This window comes from Ambystoma mexicanum, chromosome 7p (assembly GCF_040938575.1).
Source record: "Ambystoma mexicanum isolate Mex_15411 chromosome 7p, UKY_AmexF1_1, whole genome shotgun sequence".
NCBI classification, from domain to species: domain Eukaryota; kingdom Metazoa; phylum Chordata; class Amphibia; order Caudata; family Ambystomatidae; genus Ambystoma; species Ambystoma mexicanum.
In genome coordinates this window covers 969,242,206-969,255,043 of record NC_090939.1, presented here as the reverse complement: position 1 = coordinate 969,255,043, position 12,838 = coordinate 969,242,206, and the positions used below count along the sequence as shown (strand labels likewise).

Here is a 12,838-nt window from a genome sequence, read left to right as displayed (position 1 = left end):
GACCGCTAGTAGAGTCCTATGTCTCATGCCCTGTATGCTGAAATGCAAGCGCTTTGGCCTGTACTTTAGGCACATATTGTGGAAAACCTCCAAACCTCCTGTGTGACAGAATTCTGTCAGTCCACTCAAATCTCTTGATAGAGTTTTATCGAAAACAATCTTCTCAATCGCTTTGTGTGTCGGTGAAGATGGATTCAACCACTTCTTCTTCCGTGCCTCCACTGGGGACAAAGGGCCATGTTCACATTGGTGGAAATGTAGGTTTTCTGACCAGCGGTGCACGTTGGTACAGTGGTGCATCAGTGACCGCCATTTTTCAAGTAGTATTTCCACTGACCCTTCACAAGGTTTGGAGCTCCACCAAAGATGGTTGCTGATAGACTGGGACCACTCTGAAATACTTGCCAAACCTTTTTTTTCCTGCAGCCGAGATTTTCTTATTGATTGATTTAGCAAGATGCCATACGTCAAATTGATGTTTAATATGTGGGAACTGCTCTCTCGTTGTCTTGGCAATTGAAACGTGTCTGTCCGTGGCTGTGAGGTCGATGTGCATTCCCCTCGATTGCAGATATTCCACTGATTTTATAAATCATAGTTTCTCCATGGCCACTGAGGATGTACATTGTGTTACCTGCACGACCACCAAACTCACAATTTTCTTACTATCCATGTCCTGAAAGTGGTAGGTGCACTACTTGGCAGAAAATCCAGGGCTGTCGCACTGTCCATCGCCGGCTAGCCTGAATCGTTTGCCTTCGAATGTACTTGCTAGAGACAATTGTTAAATTTTCCAAGCATCACTAATGGCCGGAAACAGATAATCACGTTGGTATTTGTAGTACTGCGTTTTTTAAATGAAATGGAGTCCCACAAACTGAAAGAAAGACTCTACCTTTCTAAAACTGGAGCCACTAAAAAGTAATGCAGCTGCACACAGTTGATTGCCTGCTGGCAGTTTCCCCAGCATCGGTTGTGCAGACCATGAAAACGTATGATGTACTGTACAGGTGGCATGTATTGTGATGTTACTGCCTTGTTTTTGACGAGACACATGAATCAATGGCTTCCCACATACTTTCCCTCTGACGGAATGCCCACATTTCAGCATACTTATAATATCCATCAAACAACTGTCAAATACTATGTATTTGCCCTCTTTCATTAGACTGTCATCCTGCGTCAAAGTTGTTTCGGCCTGTGACGTTGAGGACATATCACCGCATTTGAAAGAAATATCGCTGCTATCAAGTTCTGATGCGTCGGTTAATGCTGCTGCTGGTTCATTCTCTGTCATTTCAACATCTGCTACTTCAACATTGATGGGAGAACACAACAATGTTGACAGCTTTTTTGGTGGCAATTTTTTGGCGGTTGTAGATTGTGTGAATTGATCTGCGACTACTTCAGAGCTATCTTCAATACATCCAGTATCATGTTGTTGCGGTGGTGCGGTCGTACTGTAGCAATGGTCCAATACAACTTTGCTGGATTCTCCGGACACATTCATTTCATTTTCTGGCCATTGGACATGAGCATCCCGAGTCTCAACACGCCGCGTCTGAATTAATAGTTCCTCCATAGCCTCCATAGTGTAAATGGTCTGGCAAGCAACATCTCTCATTCGCTTCACTGTTTGTGTATGTATAGTTTGTAGACCCACGGGTAACTAGAGGACAGAGTGGAAAAGGAATGTTCAGTTTAAACACAAGATAAAGTATAGTACAATTGACTGGAAAAAAACATAAAATAGTCCCCAGCACAAAAACATTTCTAAAGTTATGAACTGTTTGTAACTAACCTTATTTTTGTTTCTTTTCTTTGCAACTTTTTTGACTCAACCTTCAACATCTGCATGCTGTTGCTCCAATACGTATCTGCATGTCTCCCCTTCCTCTTGCGCTGCAACGACTATATTTTCTGTATCCGCATAGACAGCACGGAATGAGGCTCCATCGACTCCATGAAACATAGTATTTTCATTACTTTGTATCAAAATATTGTTAGCCTAAAACACACGTGAGGACGAACACACATGTACATCTCAGTAGCCAAACACGATTTAAAAATTGTGTGGAACAATCAAATGACAAGTAATCGAGCTCTGATGACCTAGTTCGATGGAGCTGTCAGTATCCATATCTCTGGCCCTGCATGGACTGCCACGAATGATTGTATTGAAGAGGAGGCATCAGCAACTCCCTGAAACACAGTACTTGCGTTAGTATGGTTTTCAATATTGTAAACATAACACACACTTGGGGTCGACGGCACAGGTACATCTAAAGAGATAACCACAAATGTTGCATTGTCTAAAAGAATCAAGGAATATTTAAATATGATCAGATTTAATCGACTTACGTCTCCGATTTCTTTACATCTGCATCATCTAAATGGGATCTTGTGATTGTAGTGGAAGCTCCATCGTCTCCCTGAAACACAGTACTTGCGTTAATAGGGAAGAAAGTATAGCAAATGGAATCACGTTATATGATCACGCTAGATGGAGCTGTCAGTATCTATACCCCGTGCTGCTGAAGAATCTCTAGGGCTGTTGTCAATGTGGTGCGCACTTCCAAAAGCTGTTGCGCTGATTCGTATCCGCATGGTCCCGCTTCCCCTGGAATTACTTGAATGTCAGGCTCTGCATCAAGTGCGTGGGTTGAAGCTTCAACAACTGCCTGAAACATAGTATTTGCATTAGTAAGGATTATAATATTGAAAACACAACACACACTTGGGGTCGACCGCACAGGTACATATCAATGGCTAACCACGAATGAAACATGGTGTAGAACAATCAAACAACAAGTGTTCCAGTCCAGATGATCACGGTCGATGGAGCTGTCAGTATCCATACCTCGTGCTGCTGAAGAACATCTAGAGCTGTTGTCAATGTGGTGGACGCTTCAGCATCTCCCTGAAAGACAGTACTTGCATTAGTATGGATAACACTAATTATAACTGAAAACAAACACCAGGGGACGACAACTAAGGTGTATATCAATTGGAAAGCACTAACCAAACAATTGGTAAAATAATCACACGATACGTAAAAACTAATACTTGACATGCATAAAACAAGTCTGTAGCGGAATAGCCAAGTATGATTACCTGATACGGGCTAGAAGTGGTTGATAACTGCGACCACGTCACGGAAGTAGAATGTTCTTGCTTCAGATTCAAGGGATAGTCAAGAAGTTGTAAAGGTAAATTATTGTTTGATAATGAAATGCCAATATTTAAAATTGCCATGTAAGGAGACAGAATACTTGAGTAATGCGCAATATAGCACAGTTCCCTGTGCCCACATATAGATTTCGTTTGTGGGTTATGAAATCTAAAAATAATATATTGATAAATGTCATTATTCAAAAAGCTATACACTCATATCAATGTCGAAAGTATTACAAATTGGAAACAACACCTAAAATATCAATGAATCCATTCGGCTACTTACACACTACCGCAAGGCCTAAAGGTAAAAACGGACACTTGACTCACCAGTGCCGGAATGTGAACGAATAGAGTGGGAATAGCATTTGCGAGCAATTTTCGTGTCGATCGCCGTTTATTCTTCTTTGTTACCCAAGATGTGGTGTACATGTTCGAGGGAAAGTGCTGTCTGCAGATGCGGTATCGATCACCCCGCTTGTCCTCAAAGACTTGTTGGACTCTACTTTCCAGCTCATCCATTGGATATCCGCAATGTCTGACCCATTCTCTTATTCGATCAACAGTTTTCGGGAATACATGCATTGTAGTGCCTCCAGATTTAGCATGGGTCTTCGAAGGGCAACCGCTAATCGAACAGGCAGGCATTGTTGAAAATTCTGAAAAGTAAATATCAAGATTATTATAAAACCTTGATGAATAAAAATGTCATATAAAAGTAAATGAACCATACCATGCTCAATGCAAGGTTTGTTTTGGTCGCCGGAACTATACCAGTTCATCATGTGCAGCTTAGTATTTGCATAAATTACAGAATTTTTTTTAATTATGTGACTAAACTCTGAACATGTGACTCGTCCCTTGGATGTTCTGTCTTGCACGAAAAGGAAACATGCTTACATTATAGACTGGACCCCCGAAGGATGCAATTCGATGACAATTGACACAGATGAAATTAAATAGAACTATTGATAGCATAACAATTGAAACTGAAGTCAATAGCAATGAGACCAATGACCATTGGGTACTGTAATCGCAAATAGATAGAAATGTAAAAATGACCGAAATATGACTAGGATACATGGCCTTACCTTGACCAACAAACAGTTGGATTCAGCAGGCCGAGCAGTATGTTGCAGGAGAACAGGTAGATGGCCACAGGTAGCAAGCTGACAAGTTTGCTCGAAGCGGTCACAGATAGCACAACGACGAGCAGATTAGCATAGATCTCAGTGCTTCTCAGGTAGAAGGTGCAGGAGTTGACTTGCAAAGCACAAAGATGTTCTCATGAGACATATCAAGTGGTTTATAAAGTATTAGAAACAGGGTTGTGTTTGTGAATGAATGTCGTGTGTATTTCGTGGTATTATGTGGTTTCCAGGGGGGTGGCCTGCCTCAGGGGAGGCCTGCCTGGAGACACGGGGTCTGAGGAGGCCATGTAAGCGATGGCCCCCGGGCGTGGGATACCTTTTGAAGTGTACATGCTTTTTGGCACCTTGGCCGTTTGCGCCCCTGACAGCCCCCCCATGCCAGCGCTCATCCCCGGGTGCGAACCGCCTTTGATAGAGGGGGGTGGGATGGATGGGCCTGGGGCGTGCAGATAAGGCACAGGAAGACTGCTGAATGGAGACACACTTATGTGGATTGCAGGGGGGCGGCCTGCCTCAGGGGAGGCTTGCCTGGAGACACAGGGTCTGAGGAGGCCATGTGAGCGATGGCCGTCGGGCGTGGGATACCTTTTGAGGTGTACATGCTGTTTGGCACCTTGGCCGTTTGCGCCGTGACAGCCCTCCATGCCAGCGCTCATCCCCGGGTGCAAACCACCTTTGATAGAAGGGGGTGGGATGGATGGACCTGGGGCGTGCAGGCAAGTGTGTGGGAGTGAGCGGCCATCAGGCCCCTCTCATCCTTTACTTCTCAGTAGAAACTCGTACCAAGTGCCTCCAGTAGTGGGTTCGCCCCTTGCCTTTATGTGATGTTAACTTTGGATGACATTCGCGTAGATGGGACAACTGAGCAGGACACGGGGCATCCATTTTTGTACCCCCTTTCCACTCCATCTTGGTGACCAGGCCTCACTGCGCAGAGCACATGGCCCCCACCCTCGTTCCCACTCTGACTGGAAAACTCCAGAGGTATTTACAACAGCTAATAAATGTAACACATCACTCTTCCTCTGAGATCACGGTCCTGCATGTGAACCAGCCTGAACTAAGCACATAGCTCGTTCATCTCCACAAACGTGTCCTTGCCCACGCACCCTCGCCAGTGGAAACTTACTGCCATTCTGACCCTGTGTCTCTGCAAGGTATTCTCTTCATGTGCCAGACCACTGATCACGCCATGATGCCCACCTAGCAGATCACCAACTAACATTAGACCCCTACTGCAGTATATCGTTGCCTATCAATAACAAATGCCACATACCGGAGATTCTTGTGAGCACAGACCCACACTTCAAACAGTGTATTATAGTGGTCAAGACCCTTAACCTAAGGCCTGTATAATCCACTGTTAATTGATAGTATAGATATATGTGTGACTTTTATAGAGACATAACCGACTGAAAGACTTTGAACAAGTGTTATTTAGTGCATGCATTATTGAGAATATATTATGTTAGCTTAGATAGTGACCACCCTGCTTCACAGCGATCTGACCTTCACCCATTCCGAGCACAGATGTCTGACGTCCATCCTTGAATGGAGACACACTTGATTCATTTAAAAAATCAAAACAACCGTTGTTAAAACATATGTGGTGTTTTATTTTGTATCTTATTTTGATGACACAAAAATACAAGACTTAAAACATTGTTACTGACCGCTGTCACTCGGGAACGTTTCTCTTATGGCACGAACGGCACAGTCGGGTATCACTCTTCGAACGCGGTGTCCAAGCCTCCCGTGGAGCCACCATGTAAAGGAACGATAGGCCACCAGCCGGTACCAGCTGTGAAAAGGAATGAAACAAACTGTTTTTAAATGACCAAGATAAGTTTAATAAACGTTTGTTGTTAATGACAATTCTTGTAACTAATGGCATTCTGCTCAGACAAATGCTATCTAGACACTGCACACTATTGAACGACGTTCATGCGTTACAATGATATGTATATGTAATTTTGGATATAGTAGAAGACCATGAAATAGGAGTGGCATGACAAGCAGAGTATACTTACTCGTTACTCGGATTACGAGGACGAACAGTTGCGCGAAGTTCGTGCATAAGCACCATCATTATCCTCAACACGGACCGTGTGAGGCAGGCTGCCCTGAAGTCTGGCAGCTCGGTGATGCATTGCGGTCGTGGCTCGCCTTCCGAAATGTAGGCCACGCATCTCGAGTTTTCACAGCAGCAGCAGTTCTCGTCCTCGGTTGGCATTAGCTCGCACCGATTGCATGTGCACCAGGTGGAAACACCGTCCATGCGACTAGGTCCAGGCCTCTTCAGCTGTTGAATCGTCCTCCCAACTGCCATCCGAAGACCCATCGTTTTCGCGTGTTTCCCTTTCCAGTAGTTCCTCCTCGGTATACTCGGGCTTGTACAGGTAGCGCATTATTGTAGCCATTGTGTGTTAAACAAACTAAAATAATTTATAGCGGTGGTACTGGTATCTGTTCACACGGGCTACAAGCAACGAAGGTAGCTGACCAGAGCACAGAAACGAGTCACAGAATACTCAAAGTAACACAGAGAGAGGAATGGAATCGAAAATCTGCTGCTGTGTGTTGTGAAACGGTCTGTTTATACTTATTGAGGAAAGAGGCGTCCTGCCATTTCCATGATGACACCTCATTAGCTGAAGCGCAGTGAATGTTGGCACGAGACGTGCTTTGGCGTTGTGAAATGGGCGGTACGCGTCTGCTGATGACAGGCTCAGGGGCGGGGGATATGATTTAGTGACGCAAAAGCAGGTCAGCCAGGGCGATGGGGGAAATGATAGGATTTAATCTCCAAAAAACAAAGTGACCCCACTTTGCTAGGAAAGGCGCTTCACAGTTAGCCCCAATTAGGTTGCTCATATATAGTCTACTGTAAAAAGTATCCAAATGTTATTCCAAAGAAGTTCTGAAAGTCATGAGTTTTCATAACAGAAAATGTTTAATGCACATTTCTGAAATGTTTTCTGGTAAAGTTCATCTGTGTGAATTACACATTGAGTATTCATCTGAAATTGCCCATAATACTCTGGTGCCATTGCATTTCGGATAAAACCTTCATCAGGGCAGTATTATTGCAATAAATGATATCTCATAACTGTTGTTCTAACAATGTTCACAAGATACATTGCAAAACATGCATAGCAAATATTATCAAAAATGTTTATAAAAGCACATACCCATTTGTGAACCACATCCGTTTTGGTAGAAAATAAAAAGGAAACAAGAAACAAAAAGCATTTCAATTAGTTTGCTGCAATGGTTATGCATCTTCTATCAGTGTATCTGCCATAAAGGCAAGTCATACCTTAATCAAGTCAAAGAGCGCATGGATCATATCGTTGTGCATGAGCACAACTGGAGGATCTACAAAAAATAGAAGTTAATTATCACTGTGAGTAATCCTCGCAAAATATGCAGAGGGTAGAGCTTCAGTATAACTGGATGTAACCGTGCTTACCCGGCAGCTTGTAAGACGTGTCAGCCGTGTGTGCAGCTTCCAACGCGCTTGCGGTGGAAATTACTTTGTTTTAAATGTAACCATGGAGACGGGGTGAGGCGTCGTGGTCTGTGCAGAGCACGTACGCCTCGCGCCCCACCCCCTGGCGCAAGCCATGGGGCGGGGATGTCTCCATGGTGATGGACACTCGGAATGTGTCTGAACGTGATTGCAGTGCATATGCGAACTTAAAGGACAAAAGCACGTTACGAAAAGTTGCGCGTTGCAAAGAGAAGCGCATATGGATGTAATGCAGTATGTGAGCTAATGTTGGTATTGCTTTACCGATGCGATCTAGTAATGCACAGTAGCGCCAGTGCTGCCTTTTGACAGAGATCGCGTTAGGTATAGTGAAAGTTATTAGAAGATGTACGGTTGCCTGACAAAAATCACGTTAGGTCTAATGAGTGTTAAAAAAATAAAATAAAAAAAAATAAAAAAAGGGGATTGCGGATGTCTATAGGTTCACATAACTATTAGTTGTAATGCAGATTGGTACATAGGGTCCAAAGTAGACTTATGAAGGGTATGTCACTGTGAAACATGTTCGTATGTAAACAAGTCGGATATGGATAAGCAAAATAAAAAAAGACATTAAAGCTATAAGCTAAACGTGAGACCGACAAGGTCAACTTTAAATTCAAGATCTATAGGAAAAAATAAATATAAAGAGACATGCTGTGTTCAATGGGCTCCACCACTAAAAGGGAGGCAGCAAGGTTAAATCTAAGAGTGAAGAAATTGCAACAAAGTATTTGTGAATACACTCAAGTCTTATAGTAGGGAGCCATAGAGACAAGGAGCAGAGGGTCCACATTTACATGTAAAAAATCAAAATCTGGTAACATCTGTTGGTTCAGTTTCTCCGATTTGTACTACAAAAAGCACATGTAGTTTATTTCTTCATTCAGCCCCTTTGGAGTAAGGGAGCTAAGACGGTCAATCCAAACGGTTTCTCTTTGGTCCATCTTCCTTTGAAAATTCTCATGGGTATCTCTTCTGAAGACCACTTCCAGAATTACAAAACGGATTTGGGCTAGGTTGTGTTTTCTCTCATCCCAAAGTCTTTATAGCGCTGAGTTAGCATTGTGGTTCCTTATGCATGATCTATGCTCATTCCATCTAGTCTTGGCTATTCTGAGTGTCTGTCCCACATAGTACAAACCACATGTGCATTTTATGGCATAGATTATGTTGTGAGAGTCACATGTAGCAAAGTTCTTAAGTTTGATTGTCTCCCCTGTATAGGGATGCTTAATCGTCTCTCCTTTTATGACATAGCCACAAATGCTGCAATTCAAGCAAGGGAATGTACCAATCTTAGTTGTGAGTTTCTTTTTCAAGGCTGGTTTTGTTTGAACTAATCTGTCCTTTGAATTCTGACTCAGCTGGTAAGCAAATGTGGGAGCTTCTTTAAACAAGTGTTCCACTCGATGATCGCATAGGAGTGTGTTCCAATGTTTTTTGATGATGCACTTAATGCGATTGCTTTGACAAGAGTATTTGGACACAAAGACGAGTGGTGGAGCCTGTCCTTGTTTGGTATTGACCTTAAGTAAATCTTCTCTGCTCTGGGTGGCTACACGAGATTGAGCTGTGGTTATTTCTTCCTCTGAATATCCTCTGTCCAAGAACTTTTTGCCCATTTCTTGGATAGCCATTTGGTAATCTTCTGGGTCACTTACCAGTCTTTTTACCCTCAACATTTGACTATATGGAAGGTTTTTTATGAGGCTCGGTTGATGGAAGCTGAGGCGTTGCAGGAGGTTATTCCGATCTGTGGGTTTACGAAAGATAGTGGTTTGATATCCCAAGGTGGTAATCTTGATGTCTACATCCAAGAAACGGATATTTGTAAGCGAGTATTCATGAGTGAATTGTATACGGGCATCTATGCTATTCAAATATGAAAAGAAATGAAGCAACTCTTCCTCTGTGTCTTTCCATATTCCAAATATATCATCGATATATCTTATCCAAAGGCCCAATTTCGAATGCCAATGTTCATTTTGTAGTATTTTTTCTGATTCGAATTTGTGCATGAAATAATTAGTATAGGAGGGAGCCATGGTGGCTCCCATAGCTGTCCCAGCAACTTGGAGGTAGTAATCATCTTTATATCTGAAGTAAGAGTTATTACTAATGAACTCAAGAGGTACCATTATGAACTCCTTTTGGGCTGGTATCTCTTCTGCATTGAGTAACATCCACTCCACCGCCTCACCCCCTAAATCGTGGGGGATCGATGTGTAAAGAATCTTGACGTCGATTGTGAAACAGATATTATTGCAATTGAATGTAGTAGAATTCAATAATTGTAGGAAATGGGTGGAAACCTTGATGTATGTTTTAGTTTTTTTAATTAGTGGTTGCAAAGAATAATCCACATATTTTCCTAAAGGTTCTAGTATACTGTTCATCCCTGCCACAATGGTTCTCCCAGAGGGATTTACTGGATCTATATGCACCTAGGAAGCGTGTAAAAGTGTGGTATTCTGGGGTGTGGATTGGTCAGAAATTTCTTGGTATGGTGATTGATCCACTCCAATTCCTCCACCTTATCTAACAGGGACGTCAAGTTTTCTCTTATCTCAGGTGTTGGGTCATGTGTGAATTTGGCATATGTATTAGCATCGCTCAGTTGTCTTTCACACTCTTGTTCATATTCTCTCGTGTTAAGCAGAACAAGACCTCCTCCTTTGTCCGCAGCCCTTATTGTGATCAATGGATCTCCATATAGGTCACGTATCAACTTCAATTCATGGGGTTTCATGTTGCGTGGCGAACGCCCTTTAAACTTGAGTTTTTCAAAGTCTTTTGTAACCTGTTTTTGGAAAATCTCTATGGACGGTATACTTATTGGAGGAATGAACGTGCTTTTGCTTCTGAATTCTTTAAGCTCAGCTTCTTCCTTAGCTTGTTGATCTTCCAGCTCATTAAAGAATACCTTAAGTTTCATCTTTCTGATGAGTTTGTAAAGTTCTATTTTTGACTCAAATAATGTACTGTCATACGTGGGAACAAATCTTAGACCTTTTTGTAGTGTTTCTGTTTCTTTGCTGGTCAATACTCTTGTGGATAAATGCATTACTATGTTCTCTTTTGTTGTAGTCTCGTATTGGGTTTCCCTTTTTGTCTTTCTCCTCCCCCTTCGCGTTCTCTTCTTCCTTTGTCTAAAGGACAAAGATGGTGGAGTTGGATCTTAGGTTGATTCATGGAAGAGTGAGATCATGTGGTGAGAAGTATAACAAATGGTATGATGTAAGACATGGATGCAGATTTTTGAAATTGAAAAGAGGTGATGAAGTTAAGATCAAACTCCCAAGATGGAGCAGGAAGGCAGATTCAAAGTTTTCTTGTGGAATTATTTGGAAAATGCAGTGCAAATGGAATCAGGCAATGTGTGGAATAAGGAGGGCATTGTGAAGAAATTGTAGGTGCTCATGTGCCTACCATGTTATGTTTGTTCAATTCCATGTTGTGTTTCAATTTTCTTTCTGTTCACAGGTACACGTCCTCATCCTTGTTTCTTCAGTACAATTATAAGGGAAGAAGGTGTGTTATGTAGTGTACATATTTTTAGACGAATAGTCATTGTACATAGTTTCATACCTGTTCTGGGAAACCTTGCAGTAGTTTGTGACATCAGTTAGAACCCGATTGTGCTTGAGCTGGGGAGAATGTTATTAAGGCATTAATCCCCTGTTTCAAGGGCTGGACCGGGCAGTTACAGACCGGCAGCGCAAGTTATCGGCCAGAGCAAAGAAAGTATGGCGGTGAGGGCACCGGGCCGTTAACCCCCATTGATGTAACCTGAAATAAAGTCTGTTTACCCTCATTGGCCCCTTGGCTGTTCACCCACATCACACCATCTGTTGTCTTTTCCTCATATTCACTATTCCTTATTTTTCCTCAGCCTCTGTTTGCCTCGCTCCTCCTGCACACCTTCTTTGTCTCTCTGTTCTGATCCCCTGATTTACCTTCATTATCTTTAACTTCTGTCTGCACTCTGAGTCGCACCCCTCTTTCTCTCTGTCTCTCTCACCCTCCCTATCGCTCACAGTCTCTTCCTCTCTATCGCTCACACTCTCTCCCTCTCTCTATCTCACCCTTCCTGCTCAGTCCCTTCTGCTCTTATTATGTGTTAACCTCCTTGCCTATCCTCCCAATCTCTGTTTACCTCTCCCTCGCTCTGCCATTGTCCCTCCCTCTCTGCTTCTCTATGATTGTCACCAAGTGGTGTGCTAGGGCACTAGCAGAATGGCTGAAATTGGGTCAATCAGTTGCTCTCTGATTTCCATGTCTGCCCTCATGATGGTGTTTGCTGCTTAAAGACAAATCTGACAAATATATTATTCCTTATAGAAATAAATATGTTAAAAATAAGATTCTACAGAAGAAAAATGTGAAATTCCTAAAGAGCAATCGAACCTCACATAAATGATTTGACAGTTTAGACAGGAAAGGGGCGAGTGATTTCATTTCCTTGAGAGAAGATACAGAATTCAGTAGCCTATTACAACTATGTGAACGCGTTCAGATGAAAAAGCTGCGTGCCTCCACCACATCATTTATCACTCAAACATTATGGCAGATGTTAGAGTCACTAGCTGCATGTTACCACTTGGCTAAAGAGCTCGTGAATTATGTAAGCAAGGAGGATGAACATATTCAAAAGTGTATTTGCAAACTATAATCCTAATGCCAAATTGAGTGGCATACACAGAACCCACTTTTCCATCAAGTATAACTACTTCATGCAATCTTGTTTCTTACAAATATGCTGAAATAGAGTTTCAAAATATGTTCTTTAATAGGCATTTTTAGCACATAATTTTAAAGGGCCTCAATACAAGTATGGCGGAGCAGGAAAAAATGTGCCGCAAGGGAATTACCGCCAATATTCTCACTCCTCCAGACTACGAGTGGAGGATTTCCCTCCAGCATCATACTGGAGGTAAAACCTCTGACTCTCTGCTGACAAATCAGCAAAATCAGTGGA

At 42.5% G+C, this 12,838-nt stretch overlaps 1 protein-coding gene across 1 annotated transcript in view; it reads right to left on the bottom strand.

The window, feature by feature from the left end:
- Positions 1 to 9,998, bottom strand: part of ZPLD1 (zona pellucida like domain containing 1) — a 395,074-nt gene extending 385,076 nt beyond the window's left edge. The window contains exon 1 of the mRNA XM_069636318.1: positions 9,152 to 9,998. Coding sequence (XP_069492419.1) covers positions 9,152 to 9,998 — 847 coding nt within the window. The remainder of the gene's footprint in view (positions 1 to 9,151) is intronic.
- Between the last annotated feature and the right edge of the window lie 2,840 nt (positions 9,999 to 12,838).